This window comes from Xiphias gladius, chromosome 15 (genome assembly GCF_016859285.1).
Source record: "Xiphias gladius isolate SHS-SW01 ecotype Sanya breed wild chromosome 15, ASM1685928v1, whole genome shotgun sequence".
Taxonomy (NCBI): domain Eukaryota; kingdom Metazoa; phylum Chordata; class Actinopteri; order Istiophoriformes; family Xiphiidae; genus Xiphias; species Xiphias gladius.
In genome coordinates, this window is record NC_053414.1 from 23,932,754 (window position 1) to 23,954,091 (window position 21,338).

Genomic DNA, 21,338 nt, shown 5'->3' on the forward strand with positions numbered 1-21,338 from the left:
ACCAAAGTGGTGAACAGACCAACAAAATGATAAATCAATTGATCAGAAACTAAGCATCAGATTAATTGATAATGAAAATAATCAGTAGTTGCAGCCCTGCTGCATAGAATCCCATCTCTGATGAAGACACGTCCTTGTTTAATTGTTTGTTTATAGAAACACACAGAGACAAGAGGGGTCTAGGTGGAGACTAGGTGCTAAGTGGATGTGATATTTTTCTCAGCCCCTACACAGCACTGTACTGTGGGGGCAGAGGTCTGAGGCTTTTACCTCAAGCCCGACTGTCTGGGCTGAATCAGGCCCAAACAGTCCTGTAATTTATTAAACACAACGAATCCAAACCTAACTGGATTCTGTACATCCACGCCACTGTGTGACTGTATGTTCAGTCTGTGATAACAAACAAAGGTAGAGAAAATAAAACTTTGCCAGAACTGAAGACCCCATCCAGTTTTTCACTGTCACTGCTGCTTCCCTACAAACTTCTGTGGCCAGATTTACAGTAAGGCAGACCACCTCTCTGACCCAGGAAGCACTGGGGGAGATTTTGTGGGGAAAGGTCTGTTTACCTTTGGGCAGAAAAACTCCACACTCTGTGAGGTAAAATAAACTTTTCGTGTGTGTTTATGTATCAGAACTGTGCTCTTTTAAAGAGGTTATTGTTCTGTAGATTTCATAAGAGACCCAGAGAAAGAAAAACAAATACATGCAGAATCCATGTTTGTACATTTATAGCAGATGTGTGCATGTATCTGATTTTGTTGCATCAGAGAAGACTGTTAAGAAATCAGCGCAAGGAATCTTTTCATAAAACATCCCACCCTTTATAAGCTGAACCTTCTGTGATGACTCGCTGACTCCAGTCGCTTCTTTTTACTTCAACATAAATTCAAGTTTATAGGCTGGAGAATACAAATCTCAGGCTACAAAGGATTAGAAAACACAAAAACATTTTATTCTCTCAGTGGTCAACAACAGTAATTGTCATGTCCTCTTGCAAGATAAATAACTGTAAAATATGAGGGTCCAAATACACTTTTCTTGGTAATTCAGTTATCAAAACATCGCTCCACTTCTCCACTTCAAGTTATGGTCACTTGTATTAGCGTCTATTATCACCCATGTTAAAGCTTTTAAAAGGAATAGTTCAACATTTTTGGAAATGTTCTTATTCACTTTCCTGCTGATAATTAGACAAGAAGATCGATACCACTGTCATATCTGTATGCTCAATATAAAGCTACTACCAGCAGCTTGTTATCCTTTTTTTTTTTTTTTACAAAAACTGAAGTTTGAAAATGAACAGTGACCTGGAGTGCCCGAGTAAGAAATAACTCTATCCATCCAAATGTAGTGCAAATTGTAACGGAATTTCGAGAAAAAATTAGCAAAAGAAAATGAAAATTAATGTGCGTTTATATCCACTACCTTTATTCGAAAATTAGGAGTTGGTTCATCGAGATAAAGTTGGTGTAGAAACAATGTAGAAAACATGAAGGAAATATGTCATTTCTGTTTGATTCATCTATTAATGTGAGAAACGTTACAGTCTACGTTATCAGTCCACACAGATCTGATGTTTCGTCTGCTGCTATTTTTCCTGTCTTCAGTACAGTGGGGGCTTCAGTGGACGATTAAGTTGCGTGCTTTATATAAAGCATGATTCATTCACTTAGTCTGTTTCCATTGCACTCTGTCGCACTTTGTTTTTAAACAATACACCAACTTAATAACCTCAGACAAGATGAAAACAATTCTTCATATTTTTTAATTTTTGGGAATTTTCAGATTTTCCCCTCAGCTGTTTTATGTGCAAATTTAAAATGTGCTTAAGTTTTTATGGATGGTGGTGATGATGGATGGAAATCCACCTGCAGTCCAGCAAATACTTAACCTAAAACATGAAATGTTACTTTTTTTTTTAACGTACTAAACAAACAAGGTATAACGTGTTAATAAGTGAGCTTTAGAGGCGGTGGAAGGTATATCTGTTTTACCCTTGGACAGAGCCAGGTTAGCTGTTTTCTCCTGTTTCCAGCTAAACTACGTCTCCTGACTGTAGCTTCATATGTGATGGACAGATATGGGATTGATGTCAATCTTATAATCTAACTCTCAGCAAGAAAGTGAATGAAAACAGCCAACTCTAAGAACTCCAGTGCTGTGGTTCAGCGGTGAGGCAGCGAAAGCAGAGAAACCATCTCTGTTCCAGTGTTCACTTCACTCTTTTCCTGTTATTACCTGCCTAACCCACAAATTGTGCGTATGTAGTAAGTGATCCACTCCTCTGCTTTCCTCTGCCTATTAAAGCTGCGGGGCTCCTCTCGTCTTCCCATCTCTCCAAGCAGTCAGTTGAAATGGTAGTAATCTGTTCCTTCCTTCAGCTTCAAAGAGTTAAGGTTCTCCTCCAAAACACCTCCTGTCATGTCCTATAGATGAAAAAATATCTGAGAAACAATGGGAACAGAACACGTGGTGGAAGGTACAAATCTCCTCAAAACAACATAAGAAGCATTATCATTTGCCCTAATGGCTAAATTTGCTTGCTTTGTCTTTTTAATGAAGGTCCTTCTTTTCTTCATTGTCGCACTGAACCGTTGCCAAAGGTTATACGCAGACTGAAGAGATTCAGACTGACCAACAGTACTTTCGGTTTAACCCTGGCCTATGTAAGAAGTTTAAATGAATATATTTGTTGATGATAGTTATTTGACATCTGGGTTTAAAACTTGTGTGATTGAGTCCAGGTGTTTGTGTGTGTGTGTGTGTGTGTGTGTGTGTGTGTGTGTGTGTGAGAGAGAGAGTGTTTCATAGAAAAAGAGAGAGAGCATGATTGAGTCCAGCTTTCCTTGTTCTCTGACTCTGATTACTTCTCCCAGATCCCATAATTGAGTAATTAGTAGACCCTGTAGGTGGGGTCATTCTAGATTTGATGTCTGAATGTGACTGGGCGATAACTAGGCAATTAGTGACCGGGCTGCCTGCACAGCGCTGTGTGTGTATATTACTGTATATTAATTAAACATGAATAAAAAGAGAATATATTTATCTAGGGAAAAGGATATAAGTATAGCCAGGATTTTAGAGTATAAAACATAACCCAAAACATGATATGTGTAAACTCAGCAGTGGCAAAAACATCAGATGTTTGTACAAGCATCATGTGATCAAAGCTCAGGCTGCTGTCTCTACCCAATTCCTGACCGCCTCCTCTGTGTGTGTGTGTGTGTGTGTGTGTGTGTGTGTGTGTGTGTGTGTGTGTGTGTGTGTGTGTGTGTGTGTGTGTGTGTTACGTCCTGTGCCGAGCACACGCCCTTGATTATTTTGCCATTAACTTAGATTACAGACCTGAGGGACAGACGATCAGAAACAGCGCACATACAACGGGCAAACAAGCTTTCGGCTCACCAGTTTAACACAGATGATGAAGGGGGCGGAGGCATCTTTGTAGTGCAGAATTGGGATTTTTGGCTTAGGTATTTCCTGGAAGGATATCAACAGAAAGAGAAACCATTTATAAATGTTGCAGCTTCATAGAAATTCACTGGAATAAAGTGGCTGGGTGAATCATATTTTGAAAAGTTGCTTTTAAACTAATATCCTCGGCTTGATGACCTTGCATCCAAGTTTACTGTAAAATTTAATCACAATAAACATATTGTAGTTGGTATCCACAGTCGCTGACCTCACCTTTGATTCCTCATATGTGTAAAAACCTTTCTGGATCTTTTTCTCATCCACATCACAGAAAGCTTTGACCTGATAAATCAATCAGAAAGGTAATGAATGCTCACATAGCACAACTTCTTCCACCAGTTGTATCCACCCAGAGACCAGAAAACAGTAAAAAACACATACATTCTAGTTAATGTCTCACATGCGGAGGTAACATACTTTCTTCTGATTGGTCGGGCTGAGGCATCGGTACAGCTTCCGTCCCTGTTTCCCAGCGTTCCATATGGTGAAGCTCTCCCATTGGCTGAGTACTCTCTCCTGCAGGAAGTCCACTCGCAGCTTCCAAATGGTTTCCCTGGAAACAGATGAGGGGATGAGCAGAGGATCAGAGGATGGACTCAGAGAAGCAGGAAGAGCACATGCTTAAAATTAGAGATGCTGTCTGTAGGCCTAAGTCCAAATTGTTTTATGAGTATATGAGGAAAACTAATTCAGAAAACTCGTAAGTATACGCTGACAAAAACATTTTATGTGCAGTTAAAGATCCAGTCACGCAATCATATCCTAATTTGCATTTCGAAGTGACTCGAGAGTAAGCAGGGTCTTGAACTGATCATAAAGACACATATGGGGATAGCCGGGTTCTGTCCAAAGGCAAGAAAATCCACCTACCAGCACCTCTGAAGCTCACTAAGTAAACCCACTACATCTGGTTTGTTTAAGCCATACAAAAACAGAAGCGTAAAAAACTGACAAGTTGTGGTTTTATAGGTGTTATATGCTAGACAATGTCTTGGTTGGGAGCAGTGACTTCCAGGAGTCTCTGCCGGTTGCCTGGGAACCTTATGGTGACGACAAGGCTCCAGCAAGTTAATGAGTACAGATATGAGAGTAACACCGACCTCTTCATCTAACTACTGACGAGGAAGCAAATGATAGAATTTTCCAAAAAGTGAACCCATTTCTTTCAAAAGGATAACTGCAGTTTATTAGAATTTGTGTCTTATTTTCAAAGTTTTTTCCATCATTTCTATCAGTAATAAGATTCTACTCACCAAGTAAATGTGCTGAGATCTGGGACCATGACATCGGTAAAAAGATGCCTGACAAGGCAAGGAACATGAGCAGTGAGATGTTCAGATACGTTTTGAACAAACCCCAAGTTTAGAAAAACTTATTTGGAAGGAAAATTTAGGATAAATGTTAACTTTTATCTTTAATTGTAAACATTCATCAGCTTTAGGGATGCATCTAATGATTATTTTCATTTTTGATTAATTCCCTTGGTTATTTTCTCAATTGATTAATCGTTTAGTCTATAAAGCATCAGAAAACAATGAAAAATACCTGACACAATATCCTAGAGCATAACGTGACATCACCAAGAAAAGTAGCAAATTTTCACATTTAAGAACCCGGAACCATTGCATTTTAGGCATTTTTGCTTGAAAATTGACTTGTAACGGTTAATCAATTATCAAAATAGTTGCTGATTCTTTTCCTTTTGATAAATTAATCGAACGACTGATCATTTAATCTTTATTCAGCTTACATACACACTTTGTGTTTTAACTTTGAAATATATTTGCTACTATTTGCACACACCGTTTTCCTACGATTAAGGATTATTATTGGAATTGCAGATGCGCTCAATTTCAGTATTACCTACAAATAGAGGTCTAAACACTTGGCTTAACTGTTTGATTGTTTACAATCCGTTTGATTGTTTGACCACTCGTGCTTTGTGCTTGATGGACTTTGTTTAAAAGGAAGTTGTCATGTTCCCAGAGGCCAGCGACTATATCATCACATCTATCATAACTGACAGACATGATGGCCAAAGCTTCAAAGATAAGATCCAAGTAAACGGGACTTATGCTTTCAGTGTCAGCCCATAATCCACCTTTTATCTTCCAAAAGCATGTATTGTCTTTAATAAAAGCTGTATTTGAACTGCATTACAGTACAGTCTGATTTTTCAAGTAGACAGAAAAACTTTGCCTTTTCCTGTTTCCTGCAGAGGCCTCTCTCTCTCACACACACACACACACACACACACACACACACACACACACACACACACACACACACACACACACACACACACACACACACACACACACACACACACACACACACACACACACACACACCTTTACATTCAGATATACACTCACCAAGCACTATATTAGGAACAACTGTACACCTGCTTATTCATGCAATTATCCAATCAGCCAATCATGTTGCAACACTGCAGTCCATAAACTCATACAGATAGGTCAGGGACTTCAGTTAATGTTCACATCAAACATCAGAAAGGAAAAAAATGTGATCTCAGTGACTTTCACTGTGGCATGATTGTGGAAGTTCTGCGGATGGAAACTCCTCATTGATGAAAGAGGTCAGAGGAGCATGGCCAGACAGCTGGAGCTGACAGAAAGGCTACGGTAACACAGATAACCACTCTTTACAACTGTGGTGAGCAGGAAAGCCTCTCAGAATGCACAAGACGTCAAACCTTGAGGTGGATGGGCTGCATGAGCATTAGACCACGTCGGGTTCCACTCCTGTCAGCCAAGAACAGAAATCTGAGGCTGCAGTGGGCACAGACTCACCAAAACTGCACAGTTGAAGACTGGAAAAACGTAGCCTGGTCTGATGAATATGGATTTTTTTGCTGAGGCAGCAGATGATAGGGTCAAAATTTGGCATCAACTGCATGAATCAATGGACCCAGTCTGCCTTGTGTCAACAGTCCAGGCTGGTGGTAATGGTGTAATGGTGTGTGGAATGTTTTCTTGGCCCCTTAATGCTGCACCATATCACAAAGCAAAAGTCATCTCAAACTGGTTTCATGAACATGAAAATGAGTTCAGTGGTGTTCTTTGGCCTTCCCGGTCACCAGATCTGAATCCAGTAGAGCACCTCTGGGATGTGGTAGAGCGTGAGACTGGCAGCATGAATGTGCAGCTGACAAATCTGCCGAAATTATGTGATGCAGTCATGTCAACATGGACCAGAATCTCAAAGGAAGGTTTCCAACATCTTGTGGAATCCAGGCCACGGAGAACTGTGGCTGTTTTGAAAGCAAAGGGAGGCCCTAACCAGTCACAGTATTGTGTTCCTAATAAAGTGCTTGGTGAGTGTATGTTATCCTCACTCTCTCAACCCTTCCTCCTCGCTCACTCTCTCTCTCCACCACCATCGTGGAGTGCGGGTGGTCTCTAGATTATTCTCTATACATTCTCTATACAGGCTTTGATTCTAAGACATGGCAGTAAGATGGCAGAGATTTACCATAAACTATATCTGCATACATATACTGATGCCTCCATCCCCTTAATACCCTGCAGATCAAAAGGCAAACACATTTTCACGCACTCTGGTATAGATTCACATACACAACGGGTGAACAAACATATACACACTCATTCAGGCACACCCACATCTATAAACACAGCCTTTCCGTGTTAAGAAGCCTCTGTCTCAGTGACTCTATGACACCATCTCAACTTTTTAAAAAGATATTTCTCCCCTCACATACAAGGCATCTACACTCAGACGTCAGTGTATTAGGAACACCTAGCTAAAACTAATGCAGTCTAACCCAAATGTCCTGCAACAAATCCTCCCTTCATGAAGGTTATAAAAGGTTATTAATGAGTTGTTGATTCAACTGTATGATCATTTTGGAAGTTGCAGTTTGTGGTGCTGTTGAAATCGGTTACTGTTGGGTTAGACTCCATTACCATTAGCCCATTGTTCTAATAAACTGACAACTGAGTGTATAATTGCATAGGTATGTGTGTGTGTGTTTGTAGGAGACAGAAAAGAAGATGACAGCTTAATTTGACCAAAGAGAGGAAGTAGTTAGGCTGTGGATAGGAAGGGGGAGACAAGAAATGGGGGAGAGTAGAAGGTTGGCAAGGCAAGATTGAAATAGGCCTCCAAAAATAGACAGAGAGTTGATAGATGAAGACAGTGACGAGGATGATCGGTGAAGGATTGCGTCAACACGGGCAGATATACGAGCAGCAGACAGACATAAGGGAGGAAGGAAGGAAAGAGGAAAGGAAGGAGGGTTAACAGGAAAGGGGGATGAAAGGGAGGGAGGTGTGGGGGAGGGAAGGCAGGAAAGACCTTCTCCTTTGGTGTGTTTTACATTTTGAAGTAGAGACACACACCTGCAGATGCTACATGACCTTGCTGAAGTACAGGCAATAGCAGGAATTCAGCTCCTTCAGACACACACACACACACACACACACACACACACACACACACACACACACACACACACACACACACACACACACACACACACACACCATGGCAAACACTTCTGTTCACAACCATTTCAGATTCCTACCAACAGCCTCTGAGAGATACCGAACACAGAAGACAACATGTTGAAATTCTTGATTCATATGCTGGGAAAGTGACTGAAATTCTAAAAAAAATACCCTGACAATTTCAAAAGTATAAAAACACATCTGTGTGTGTTTGCATAATTGTGTGCTACAAGCTCGAGCCCTGGGAAAATGCTGGATGGCAGTAGGCAGCTCTGTGGAGGTGGATGATCAACACCACATCCAAATATGTGTGTATGAGTGTAGCTGAGTGGGGATGGGCGTGTACGTTGAGACTTACTCTGTTACGGAGTGTGTGGTGGCCTTCTCATGGTAACGATAGACTAGCAGGCATTGGTTGACCCTGGACAGACCCCCTCCCTGGCGAAGACTCTGGTAGAAGAAGAGCAGATCCTCTGGGACTCCCTGGAGGAGTAAGTACAGGGTAAAATAATGGTTGGAGAAGTTCAATATTTGGTAATGTTGGCTGGGTCAGTTTAGGTAAAAGCATAGTATCAATGAAGACTGAGTGAATCCAAAATTTTATTGTTTAAATGAAGATTTAGTAGTCTGATAATCAGACTTAAGTCGAGTAATTGATTAGTCAATCGAAAGAAAATGAATTGGAAACTCCTGTATTTTGATAATCAAGTGATGATTTCAATAATTTTTCAAGAGAAAAATCCCAATATTTGCTGGTTCCAGCTTCTTCAATGTGAAGATTCGCTGCTATTGTTTGCCATTTATGCAAAGAAGCAATTTGAAGACATCACTTTGGGTAATGGGAAACTGTGATGTTTCCTTTTTTTTTTTTTTGAACGTGTTCACTTTAGTCAATTTCTTGTTGGGGGGGGGGTTGTTTTGTTTTACCCCAACCAGTCAGTAGAAAATGATGTATCGGCCCCGTCAATGTTATATTCAGGTGACACAGAAGCTGTTGTAGCTGATGCTAAGAGCAATTAACTTAATGGGTTTCATAGTGATTGTTTACAGCTCTTGGGGAGTACATGTGACGAGATGTATAAAGCCTTTTGTGTCTCCAGAGGGAATGTGCGAAGTCTGATAAAGTGATGTCACTTGAGTCGGTGTTGGTTGGAGCTGAAGGCTACATGTTGGAAATGAAGAAAATCTGGGGTGTGGAGTTAGAAAGAACTGAGCTAATCAGACGTCTGTAGCCCACTCCTCATCTCTGCTTGAGGCTAACAGCTCGAGGCTAAATCAACCGATATTAGCATAACACACCTCAGTCTTTGACCGAAATGTCAGAGGTTGGGTTGCATTGTGGGTAATGTAAGCCCCAGCTATATCTATTGATTCTGATACTCATTTTTAAACTGTTCATCATGAGTAATACAATGTTATAGGAATATAAATTAAATAAATTGGTGGAATACTTTATTAAGAGTTATTTGTGTAAATCAACTTACTACAACTTGTACAGCTCATTTCATATATCTCATCCACATTTGTTGCCATTTTTCTGTTGCTGCTTTTTCATGATCATAGCTATATAGCTAGCTATCTATGTAGGAAGATGATGCTGATGATGATGCTCTGATTGGTCAACTGTTTCTTTAACTGGTGGGAAACAACTGTCAGTGGACAACAGCAGACCTATTTGAATCAATGAACAAATCTGAAGTGTGGGCAGTGAATCAGATGTCTGGAACCTGGCTAAAATTTTAGATCTTCAAAATGAACATGGACAGATAATGGAGCCCAAATGATGATAGACTGACGCTTGGACTCTGTCATTTGGAGTGGAATAGGGAACACAGAAAAGAAAAATCAACACAGAGTGCGAAGGCTTTGGGAATAGTTTTGTTGTGAATTTTTACCTTGCCTCCCTCGTCAAATGGTCCAACCTTCAGGTACCAGTTCCTTGAGCAGAACCATGTTGGCATGACAACGGTGGGGCCATGAGATGTGTATACCTGAGACATAAAAACAGTACAGACTGTAACACAAAACACTTGGATACATATAGACCAGAAATCACGTTATCAGTTATACTATACTGTGACTTGTGGACATCCTACTAATAAATGGAAGAATCTCTGTCTGTCTGATTGTCTGTCTGTCCTACGATTTTCTCAACAACTTCTCATCCAATCGACTTCACACTTTCTGTGTGTATTATTGAGTACCCAAGGAAGTGCAGTGTTGACTGTGAAATTTTTAGGATTAGTAGCTGTTGAGAAACACACAAAGAGTAATATTAACTGACAGTCGGTTACGGCTGGGGCGAGTCATCTGCATAACTGCCGTCATCGATTTAGGACAACTGTGCATTGCACAGATGGCTGCACCTGAACAAAGCATGGACTGCTCGGAAAACAAGCTGCAGCTACAAAATATTGTACAGGATCATCTGAAGTGTGGGAGTATTTTAGACAAAGACCCAAGCTCCAAAAATTGTAAGAAGCTTATCACCACAGCACAACTGCTATGCACGGTCACTTGAAGTGAAAGCATCCCGGAGTGCTTTAAGATGCAGCAACAGCAAGACAGCACTGAGGGGTGTCCCTAATATTTTGTCAGTGAGATGGACAAAATATACGGAACACCTCCCAGTGTAACCCAGTTCAGTTCAACAGCACCGCAAATTACAGCCTCCAAAATGACCATTAAAATAAATCAACACCTCTTTCAAATAAAAACCAAACATTATAATCCTCATGAAGCGAGGATTTATAACAGTCCAGTTGTATTACACTGCATTAGTTTTATTTAGCTTTACCTAATAAGTTGGCAAGTGAGTGTATGTGTCAAAGCAGTCCTTATGAATTTGTGGTCCAGTATTTTCTCAAAAAATACAAATAGGTTCTATTATTATTAATATAATTACACAGCAGTAACATGGAAATTAGACGATGATGATTAGATGACTGAATAAAATATTTAACTATTAATGAGATAACAAGAACATTTTGAACATTCTGGGCACTGCAATAGTACAGTAAATGTCCATACTGGTCACTGTGTAGAGACAATTTTAAGTAAATTTTGTGTCAGTTTGTCAAATCCTAAAAGACCAGTGATTAGTTTGTTGAGCTACCAATGTAGATGCTCGGGTTATTTCTGTTGTTTATGTCTATATTTGTATGTCTTGCTCTACTACTAAAAAAGTTTGTGTGTCGGTGGGGAGAAACCAGAGAGATACGAACCTACACCTACAGATGGATGACAAATTAAAGGAAAAACCAACATAAATTTCTTAGCACGTTGTTGGACATCCACAAACTTCCAAAATAGCTTTAATGCTGTCTCTGATCATCAATGATTAAAAAGATATTTCCTCATTTGGTTTTTTGATGATGATCTAGAGTGTTGTCCACCACAGTGGTCCAAAAGCTCCAACAGTTATTCAACTGTTAAGATGACTGTAACAAAAGAAAAAATGTAAATTCCGGTCAGAAAATAGTAATCATATTCTTACCAAATATAGACTCATGAGCATATTGTGAGTTGGTTAATTTAAAAAAAAAAAAAACAAAGAAGGGGGGAATGAGAAAAAGCATAGAAACAATCTTGATTTTGAAAAATATGCAACACTGTAACTCATCTAAGGTTGAATAAGAGTCTATTGATTCCAAAGTGACCGAGGAGTGCACTGGGGAATGGAAAACCTGCAGCACCGACCTAAAATAAGCTTGTAGAAGTCAAAAATCAAGGGAAACTACAGCATGACCAGTGCACCTGAAAAAAAAAGTATTGGATGCGATACTTAAATAAATAAATCTTCATGTTTAATGTAAAAATACAAACAACTTGGCACTCGGGCTTCCACGGGTAAATCCTACAAGAGTTACCAGGATATGTAATTAGATTTATCTCCTGCAGTTTATCTCTCACGAATACCCCCCCCAAACAAACACACACACACACACACACACACACACACACACACACACACACACGGTTCAGGAAAAGGCATTTTATTTCAGTTCAAATTTAACAAAAATAAAAGGAAATTCATGTTGCAGTTACAGAACATACTGTAACAGCCAAACCAGACCAGGATTTGGCTGATAGTTCAGGGAAATTTCCCATTTGGGTTCTAGGAACAAACAGTCAAATAAAGAAGAACTGAGCAAAAGTTAACTTCTTCTCCTGCAAACAAAACAGGTTAGAGTGCAGCCACATGTGCTGTCTCACAAAACTGTGTGCTTCCTGAAGTGTGCAGGGGAAGGATACACACTTCATCCTCTCACACGTGATCTTTGTCTAATGAGTTTGTTTTGGCCTCTCCTTCTCTCTCTGACCTGTCTTTTATAAACCAGGACCACATTGCAGCTTCTTCATTTCTTTATCTTATATGACTCTTATGTCTGTATGTGTGTGTGTGTGCGTGTGTGTGTGTGTGTGTGTGTGCATGTGTGTGCGTGTGTGTTTTGAAACAGTAGTGTTTTTGAATTTTGGATCTGAGGACCATTCCAGGTTTATCTGTTTCTTCCTGCAACTACGTCACCGAGTTTAACATGCTGTGTTGTACATGTTAGTGTGTGTTTGGATGTGAACGTGACACTGTTCTTGGCTTAAGTAGAATACTACTGCATAACTGAACTGCATCACAGATGAAGAAAATTGGGAAAAAAAACCATCTGGATTCAGCCAGTCAAACAGCTGGACAGAATCTAGTGAATATGTGAGCGTGTGTGTCCACCTACGTAAATCTCTTCTCCCCTCTGTTGTAATATTGCAACATTTTGCAGATGTAAACTGTGGCCAAAAGCATGAATAAGAGGAATAAGAATGAGTTCTGGGAAACCAGTGGACAGTGAGAGAGAGAGAGAGAGAGAGAGAGAGAGAGAGAGAGTCTCTCTCTCTCAGTCAGTGGGGTAGGGAAGGTTTTGGATAACCATATCTAATGTCCTACAGATGAACCCTCAGGGTCCAGCTCTGGAACAAGTAAAACGAGCACCACCCTGAGTAAATCTCTGGTTTAACTCATTTACATTGTGAGTCTTTGCCTAGTAATTGAAAGTAAAGACAGATAAAGTGAAGGAAGAGAAGAGGGAAGAAAAGGAGCTTCTTTTAAGCCTGCAGAATCAATGTATGATCTCATTCTCATGCTCCATGAAACTTAATATCATATAAATATCCTGGAATGTCTGCTAAAGAGTTATGCAGACTGTGTGTGTGTGTGTGTGTGTGTGTGTGTGTGTGTGTGTGTGTGTGTGTGTGTGTGTGTGTTAAAGACAGGGAGTCCAGGTTGTCTTGTAACCTTGGTGACAGCGTGTTTTGTTCAGACTTCCATCTCTACATAAACAGAAATAGTGCCAGTGGTTTCACTTTTATATCACTGGCTCTCTTATCACTTAGTGATTAATGTGACTTCTTAAGGTGGTATTAGCTGTAAAAGTGGTATGTAAAGATTTTCACTCACTCACACCTTTAGGCGGCTTTCACATCAGGGACCCGGGCACAGATCAGAGTACACTTGACCCCAAAGTCCAGTTTCTTTGATTTGGGGGGGGGTTGTACTCAGGCACAGTAGGAAGCAATCTTACCTAATATGAACACGCCCTAAGTAACCACTAGAAATGCTTAAATATTAATCTGGTACCAGGTTAGCAAGCCAACACTATTCCAATGTAGGGACAATGTTATCAGTTTGGTTGGCTTGTGCTGGGCCACTTTACCATGATTTTTAACATTTGAGATGGACACTTCAAAGAATTATACATTTCTGTTGTTGCCTTGTCAAGAGACATGACAGATTAGATGTTAGATCCTGACAAATCATGGTTTGCTATCTTTCACAACTTCCACATACGTGCACATGTGATCAATAAGGTGCCAGACACTGACTTCACTTTTCCATCTAATAGCACCAACACCAAATGTTTGCATATGCATTCACAATTTTCATGAATGAATGTGAAACTAGAGCTATTTATTGTCACTTGTCGGTGAAGTAGGGCTCTGGTCTCTTACCCTGTTTGTAGAAATGGGGTGAGTATGTTGGTACCCAGCATACATACAGTATATGTATGTGCAGAGGGTGATGTCTCACCCACAAGTGTGATTAATTTGATATAATTCTCCTCATATTGTACATGCTGGCTCACTGTCACACTGCCACGTCTTACTGGGAGACTTGCGTATAAAAGAGCCATTGTTAATGTTATTACTAACACTCTGTGCTTTTCCTATTATGACCAGTCACAGGTGCTGCTGTGAAAAAGCACTATGGCTGCAACATTCGGTCATGGTGACCCACACTTGTTTCCTCCTGGCTCGACATTTTAGTGCTCCTTTGCACTTGTTTTGAAGTGAAAGGAGGAGGAAAGGTGACTCTTGATAATGGCACACAGGAATCCACTCATTTTATCATCTGCCATAGACAGAAACTCTAGCTCCACCTGCTCTGGAGGAACATCATTTTTCAGTTTTGGGCCATAAAACAATTTCTTATGAAATCAGGTCTGGTGGAGAGCAGAGTCTGATGGCGAGCTTTTAAATTTTGGTAAGGGATTTGTTTGTTTACAGTAATTATACTGCTGTCCTTAGTGATATTAATCTGAAACAACTTTCAATAAGCTTTAGATTAGCACCATAAATCTAAATAATTAAGGTTGCAGTACTTTTTTGTCTGCAAATTTAACTTTTCCACTGCCAACAGTTTCCAATATCGACTACTCTCAGCAAACAGCTGGCAGTGTGACCCGTTTCCGCTGGTGGGACTGTGATGGACAGAGAGGTCAGGAGTGATGCTGCGTCCTTTGTGCAGTCCACTGCCACATTTCCATGGAAATTGACGCCGGCAGGTACATATCCTGTTTCTCTCTGACCTGGTTACTGCCTGGCACATGACCTTTCAAATACACACGGACACACACATTCATACACATCCAAACACACATTCTGTGCCCAAGCTGCGAGTGTTTACCTGTGTGATGAGCTGATCCTGAGTAATTGTGTTGATCCAGCGAGTGTAACGCTCTGTAGATCCCTCTGGAAGCCTCTGAACTCTACAGCCAAGCAGCTATCATCATGAAAACACACATACACATCTTTCAGAGAAAAAAAAATAAAGTCTTTTTTTTTGAGAACCAATGAAAACGTTTGCAGCCACTTAGGAAAAATGCTTTGATAGAAGTAGCTTGTAAGTTTTGGGGGTTTTTTGTTGTTGTTTGCCCTGAAAAACCTACAACCAATTTTGTAGGTCAAACAATACATCAATTAATCCAAAAAATAATGGGCAGAATAATTAATTATGAAAATAAATGTAAGTTGAAGCCCTAGTTATGTACAGAAATTTTCAATATGGAAAAATATTGGTCCAAAGTATATCTACATCTCTTGTTCTCCTTTTGACATGTACAAGCAAAACCACCAAAGAAAGAGGTAAATGAGGCGATACACAACTGAAAACAAACTACATTTTTATCCACAACCATAAAATATTACAGCTGCAACAGAAAGGGGCAGGTTGTTTGTGCAGGGCAGCAAGACTGCTGTCTCCATGCTGTCTCCTTTACTTCCCTCACACATACAACCTTTAACCTCTGACCTGGCAGCCTCAGAAAGCATCAACACCGGATACTCACACTGCTCTACATGCCAACTGCATGGAAGCACGCGCACGCCCGCACGCGCGCACGCACACACACACACAAAATGAATATTTTTTTATTTTAAGGGAAGGAGTGGTCAGATGGCCAGAGGAAGAGAGAGAAAGGGAAGGGGGAAGGGAGAAGACAAGAAGAGAAGGCGGGTTGAAGGCAGAGTACAACAGAGAAGGGCGGAAGTGAGTAAGCAAATACTTCAGGGAAAACTTACCGAGTTTGGGCGGAGGAGAGACGCCTCATACTGAAGACGAACTCTTTGAGGCAACATAACATCATCCTAGAGTACAAAAAATATCAATTAAACATGTACTGCATATAAATTAAGGTAAGTATTCAGCATCAAGTGAAGAGAGGTCAGACGTTCAGATGTTGTGGCCTTCGATTTGTAATTTTGCCAGTTTAGCCTTCAGATGACCACTTAAATGTACTGTATCACAGACAGAGCTGCAACTCATATGAATGTACACACCTAAAACACATATATATATATATAAAACACTGAGCTGAGGTCATTAGTCATGTGTTCTGACAGCTCTGTCAAACCGTCACTGAACTGCTGAGGTCTGAATGTGTATATGTACAGCCTGTATATTTGGACGAACCAGCATGATGTAATTATTTTTGACTCACTGCTGTATGTGTTATGAAAGACATCTGAACAATGAAATAATACATGCTTACCGCATCCTGAAAGCACAAGTATTTTCCACAGCTCTGAGATATTGCCTTATTCTTTGCATATCCAACTGAAAGACAAAGGAACAGTCTATGTTTATGTTTATGTTTATGTGTGTGTGTGTGTGTGTGTGTGTATACTCTTGTATCTGTGTGTACTCTGTACATGCCTCTGTGTGCTAGCTATTTCCATTTCACCACGTGCTAACACGGATCATATTCAAGCACTAAACATGTGACAACATAGGAGATACCTTACTGTAGTTTGCAAAATGTCAAAACAAAAACATGTAACAGTGTAAGACACACCAGTCATATACTGTATGAGACACATAGTTCATCGCAGTGACTGTCATGCTCTGTTTTCAACATGTACATATACAGTGCACACAGTGCACGGTGCATACATCAGCTGCCTCAGACTTAGAGGAATAAAAAGCAGAGGTTATTAAATGATAAGGCTGGTGTTATTCTGTATTTTTCTTATTGTCGACAAATCCCATGAAAAGACAAAAACCAACAATGAACTGATTCTGCTGAGAAGTGTGTGATAGATCTTGTTCCTCTTGGCCACAGAGCTCCATTGTTGTCCAAAAACAATTAAAAAAACACATCTGTGAGCCATACTGTTGCACTGGGTGACATTTCACTCATTACCCACAAACACACTGTTGTTTATTAAGTACATACATAAATCTTCCTGCTGCTGAAGATACTCAAGCACCAAAGTTGTATTAATCCATGGCAGAAAACAATCCCCAGAATATGCACTATTTACTCCTGATTTCAGTATTTTTTTCCTAAAACTGCAGCGTCCAGCTTCTCAGTACATTACTGAGCCTTTTTTTGAAAAAAGCAAACCATACCTTTGGGAGGTGTTCAACATCTTTAGTAGGAATCGATAGGTTTGGGGCTGAGTGACAGAGATACAGGGTAGAGGAGTCAGAATGTATTGAAGGAATGACTGGTTTTGGTCTATCCATGTGATTTGCTAATGGTATGAAAAATATACTATCGACAGGCTTATTCTTCATTTCTGATCTCATCACAGGTCCCCAAGCAAAATGCCTTTTTCAATCTTGCTGATCCAGTGGCAGGTGATGTTATTATGGAGGTAATGCTTCCCCCACAGGTAACTGCCTGAACAAGAAAGTAAAAATAACACTTTGGTTGGACATTTAAACCCTCTCTGTTTGCCTACACCTTAGGTAATTCATGTGTTGCATATACTGTCAGGGAAAGATTAGTTCAGATGCGGCCAGAGTCCCACAAATACTGCTGGAAGGAAAACTGTTTTCACTGTTGCACGTGTATGTCTACGCTTTCATTCTACCTATCTGGCTTTACAGATAAGTCTACTGACCTCCTCTTGGTTGGGCAGAGCTGTGGCTAGAGATCGCCACTGCAATGCCCCTCGCCTCCAGCCTCTCCCTCCAACCCTCCACCACTTTCCTGGAGTCATCCTGAGGGACAAACACAGGGAAATACACACTAAGCTTCAACTGAAGTCTGATACTCCAAGACACTTGGTATTTATACTTGTGAGACTACACACATAAACGTACAGTGCTTGCATCATCATAGACAGACAGTTCCATGGATCCATTGAAGTCTTGCTGTAATATGGCCTGCAGACATTCATCCAGCCAAGAGGATGCATTGTACACTGGCATGACAATACTCTGAGGGTAAAAACAAGCGTGGAGAATCAGTCTACACACTCAGTGCGACCAACTGACGCATGGACAACCAGACGGAAATAGCTGATTAATTAAAGTAATCATGGAGAAACTTTGTTTAACAAGCTCTTTACATTAAAATGTATATAAATAAATCCTCGACCTTAATTTGATGGTTGCATCAACGACTCTGTGCCGGTGTTTACATAAATCTAGACCCACTGAGGCGGCCCAAACACACTAGTCAGCCATTCAGCCCTATGACCAACGCCTCTCATTGAACGGTGGCCTTAGACCTGCCCCTTCTGCTGTATATTCTGCTTTAGGTCCGCGTTGCCTCGTGAGTCGATCAGTCCATCACCCACCACATCCACTGCGCTCCTCTCGCCCCCTTGCTCTCCTCTCGGCGTCTCCGCTCCACTTCCTGCGGCACGGAGCCTCTTCGGTGGGTTCATGTTGACCTCCGACACCCGGTCCCGACGCCGCTCAGAGAGCCCGCTGCTCATGTGGGCGACCACGAAGCAGTTAGCGGACGTCCGAGGCCGCTGTAGCTGATTAAATACTGGATATGAAGAGATGGCGAGAGATAATACGGTAAAATGAGTGGTCGCTTGGAGGGACAGTCGGTGACGGAAGAGTGTGATCCACGCCGGCTACAAGTAAAACAAAAATGTCCGTAAACACTCATGTTGTAACCGTTCTCTGTAGGAAATGGATATAGGTCAACAAAGGACATCAATTTTAATATGTTCCGTACATCTTAGTTACGGTCAAAGTACCAAGATTAGCAAAACGTGTAGTCCAGACATGCGGGGTTGATTGCGGTTTTCACAACTTCCGCAAACAATTGACTCCAGACGCCCATTGGCTCTTGCAAAACATGGACAGGCACCAGGTTCGCTCTAGCTCGGCGTCAATCATCTGAAGCAGTGACGTCGCTGAAGGCGTATTTAAAATAAAATAAAATAAAAAAATGCTTCTTGTTCTTTTTCCGTTTTATGGCGAGTGCCGCCCAGCGTTAAGGCGCAATGCCGCCACCCACTATATTGGCGTGTGGACCAGTTATCCATCCTCTTAACCAAAACAAAAATACAAACACACAAAACTATGTTTAACTGAACACTGACTTCTTTTGATCAGCCCAGCTTCTTTCAAATGGAACAGACCCCTTATCCCGATGGCAAATACATTTTCTTAGACTCAGCTCTTCCACTCCATATTTCCTGGTGTCCCTCTTTAATGAATCTCATTCTCGAGAGTTCTTTTGACGGTGAAATTTGATGTGCTCCACTGATTCCTCTATTTGACAGGGCTCACATGATCCTGAGGGATGTTTGTTTATTAAGTGCAGTGTTTTATTGAGTCTGGTATGTCCTACCCTCAGCCTTGTTAAGATGTTCTCCTCTTTGGTGCTCCTTTTAGCCGTCCTCACAGTGCCCACTTCTCGCTGTACTTCATAAAGGTTTCGTCCTAAGTTCTCCGTATCCCAACTGTGCTCCCACTCATTTATGATGTTTCTTTTGATTATTCCTTTTTGCTTCAGATTGACTGAGTGAACTGTCCATGATCTCATCATGTTTCAGAGCCTGTTTGGCAATGCATCTACAATTTCATTGCCCTTTATCCCTCTGTGAGCTGGAATCCACATTAATGTTATCAAAATATTCATATTTTTGAATCTGTACAGAGTTTTATTAATCTCATTAACCATATCCTGCGAGTGAGTATAAAACAGCTTTCTAGGCTTCATCTATTTCTATGTGCAGAGAAAAAAGCTGTTTTAGCTTTTAATAAGAATGAACTATTTTCTCTCTGGCTCTCCAAGACATACAGCGGCATGAAAAAGTTTGGGCACCCCTGGTCAAAATTTCTGTTACTGTGAATAGTTAAGTGAGTAGAAGATGAACTGATTTCCACAAGGCATGAAGTTAAAGATGAAGCATTCCTTTCAACATTTTAAGCAAGATTATTGTATTATTTTTGTTTTGTACAATTTTTGAGTGAAAAGTTTGGGCACCCCAAGAGATTTGAGCTCTCAGATAACTTTTACCAAGGTCTCAGACCTTAATTAGCTTGTTAGGGCTATGGCTTGTTCACAGTCATCATTAGGAAAGGCAAACCTTGTCCCAACAATCAGCACCCATGAGCTCCTCTAAGCAGCTACCTAGCACTCTGAAAATTGAAATAATAATTTATGCCCACAAAGCAGGAGCAGACTATAAGAAGATAGCAAAGTTAGCACAGTCCCCCGACCTATACATCCTCGAAAATGTGTGGATAGACCTCAAAAGAGCAGTTCATGCAGGACGGCCCCCAAGAATCTCACAGAACTAGAAGCATTTTGCAGGAAGTATGGGCAGAAATCCCTCAAACAAGAACTGAAAGAATCTTAGCTGCTAGAAAAAGCGTTTACAAGCTCTGATACTTGCCAAAGGGTGTGTTACTAAGTACTGAGCATGTTGGAGGCTCAAACTTTTTTTGGGGCCCTTTTTCCTTTTTTTGTTATTTTGAAACTGTAAAATATGGAATTAAAAAAGTAATCCTGTTTAAAATATTAAAGGAATATGTCATCTTTAATTTTATACTTTTTGAAAATCAGATCATCTTTTACCAGCTTAGATATTACATTAGATATTAAATTGGATACAATAACAGAAATTTTGATGATGGGTAGCCAAACTTTTTTATGCCACAGTACATCTCTAAATTATATGAAGTGTATATTTCAAAAAAGAAAAAGAAAAACATAGCCATCTCATCAAGGCAAATCATCATTATTGTCAATTAAAATCATCCTTGCATTTACAATGAATTTGCATTTTGTCAGGAATTTAGTGTAAGTATCGTACGTGGGCATTATGTATTCTTTCATTTTCATTTTGACAGTCAGTAGTCATTTTAATAAAACATTCTTAGCACAAGGTCCATTTTCTGTACATTTTCAGGATTTTCTACCACATGTCATGGTCTTCCTCAGTGAATGGAGTTTGCTCAGTTGTGAGAGACATGATTCAATTGTAATAACATGATCAAGTTACCTGATAACAGGTGGTATATGATAATTACATATATGATAATTATATATATATATATATATATATATATATATATAACTATATGATAATTATTGTTTAGAAGGTCAATAATGAGCCTTCAATCTCAAATATTCATTTTTTTTTAAATGAATTCAGTCGTTAAAAAAAAAAGATTAGCCTTTCCAGAGCATAAAAAAATAACAGCATGAAATTTATTTATAGAAATATAGAAATAAATAGAAAAATAAACAGTATTAAAATGAATAAAACAACTACAGCTTATAAAGCACATTTTAATTGATTAAACTGTAGTTCCAAAATAAGTTATCCAATCAGGACAACAATATC

At 40.1% G+C, this 21,338-nt stretch overlaps 1 protein-coding gene across 5 annotated transcripts; it reads right to left on the reverse strand.

Annotated features, from left to right (window-relative positions):
* Nucleotides 1–961: 961 nt before the first annotated feature.
* On the reverse strand, nt 962–18,847 carry b3gntl1 (UDP-GlcNAc:betaGal beta-1,3-N-acetylglucosaminyltransferase-like 1). 5 transcript variants are annotated; one of them, XM_040147165.1, is made up of 14 exons: nt 18,735–18,846; nt 18,321–18,608; nt 17,842–17,958; nt 17,640–17,739; nt 16,283–16,347; nt 15,813–15,878; nt 14,920–15,015; nt 9,863–9,958; nt 8,326–8,450; nt 4,731–4,778; nt 3,895–4,030; nt 3,691–3,759; nt 3,409–3,483; nt 962–2,429 (listed from the first exon to the last, which is right to left on the reverse strand). In XM_040147165.1, exons 1-14 carry the CDS (start codon nt 18,762–18,764, stop codon nt 2,349–2,351), a joined length of 1,392 nt encoding a protein of 463 aa, XP_040003099.1. In that variant the 5' UTR covers nt 18,765–18,846; the 3' UTR covers nt 962–2,348. The 5 variants fall into 5 exon arrangements, with proteins under 5 accessions (XP_040003099.1, XP_040003102.1, XP_040003100.1 ...); XM_040147168.1 differs by having other exon boundaries at nt 18,713–18,831; XM_040147166.1 differs by lacking the exon at nt 4,731–4,778 and having other exon boundaries at nt 18,735–18,847.
* Nucleotides 18,848–21,338: the final 2,491 nt, after the last annotated feature.

What these genes read in the sequence shown, in the direction of transcription:
- b3gntl1 (XM_040147165.1), bottom strand. Translation starts at nt 18,764, where the DNA reads ATGTCTGGACTACACGTTTTGCTAATCTTG. An exon ending in TACACGTTTTGCTAATCTTG is followed by an intron (nt 18,609 to 18,734) that starts GTACTTTGACCG and finishes TTTTACTTGTAG; the next exon opens with CCGGCGTGGATCACACTCTT. An exon ending in TCATCATCTGTGTTAAACTG is followed by an intron (nt 2,430 to 3,408) that starts GTGAGCCGAAAG and finishes TTTCATCTATAG; the next exon opens with GACATGACAGGAGGTGTTTT.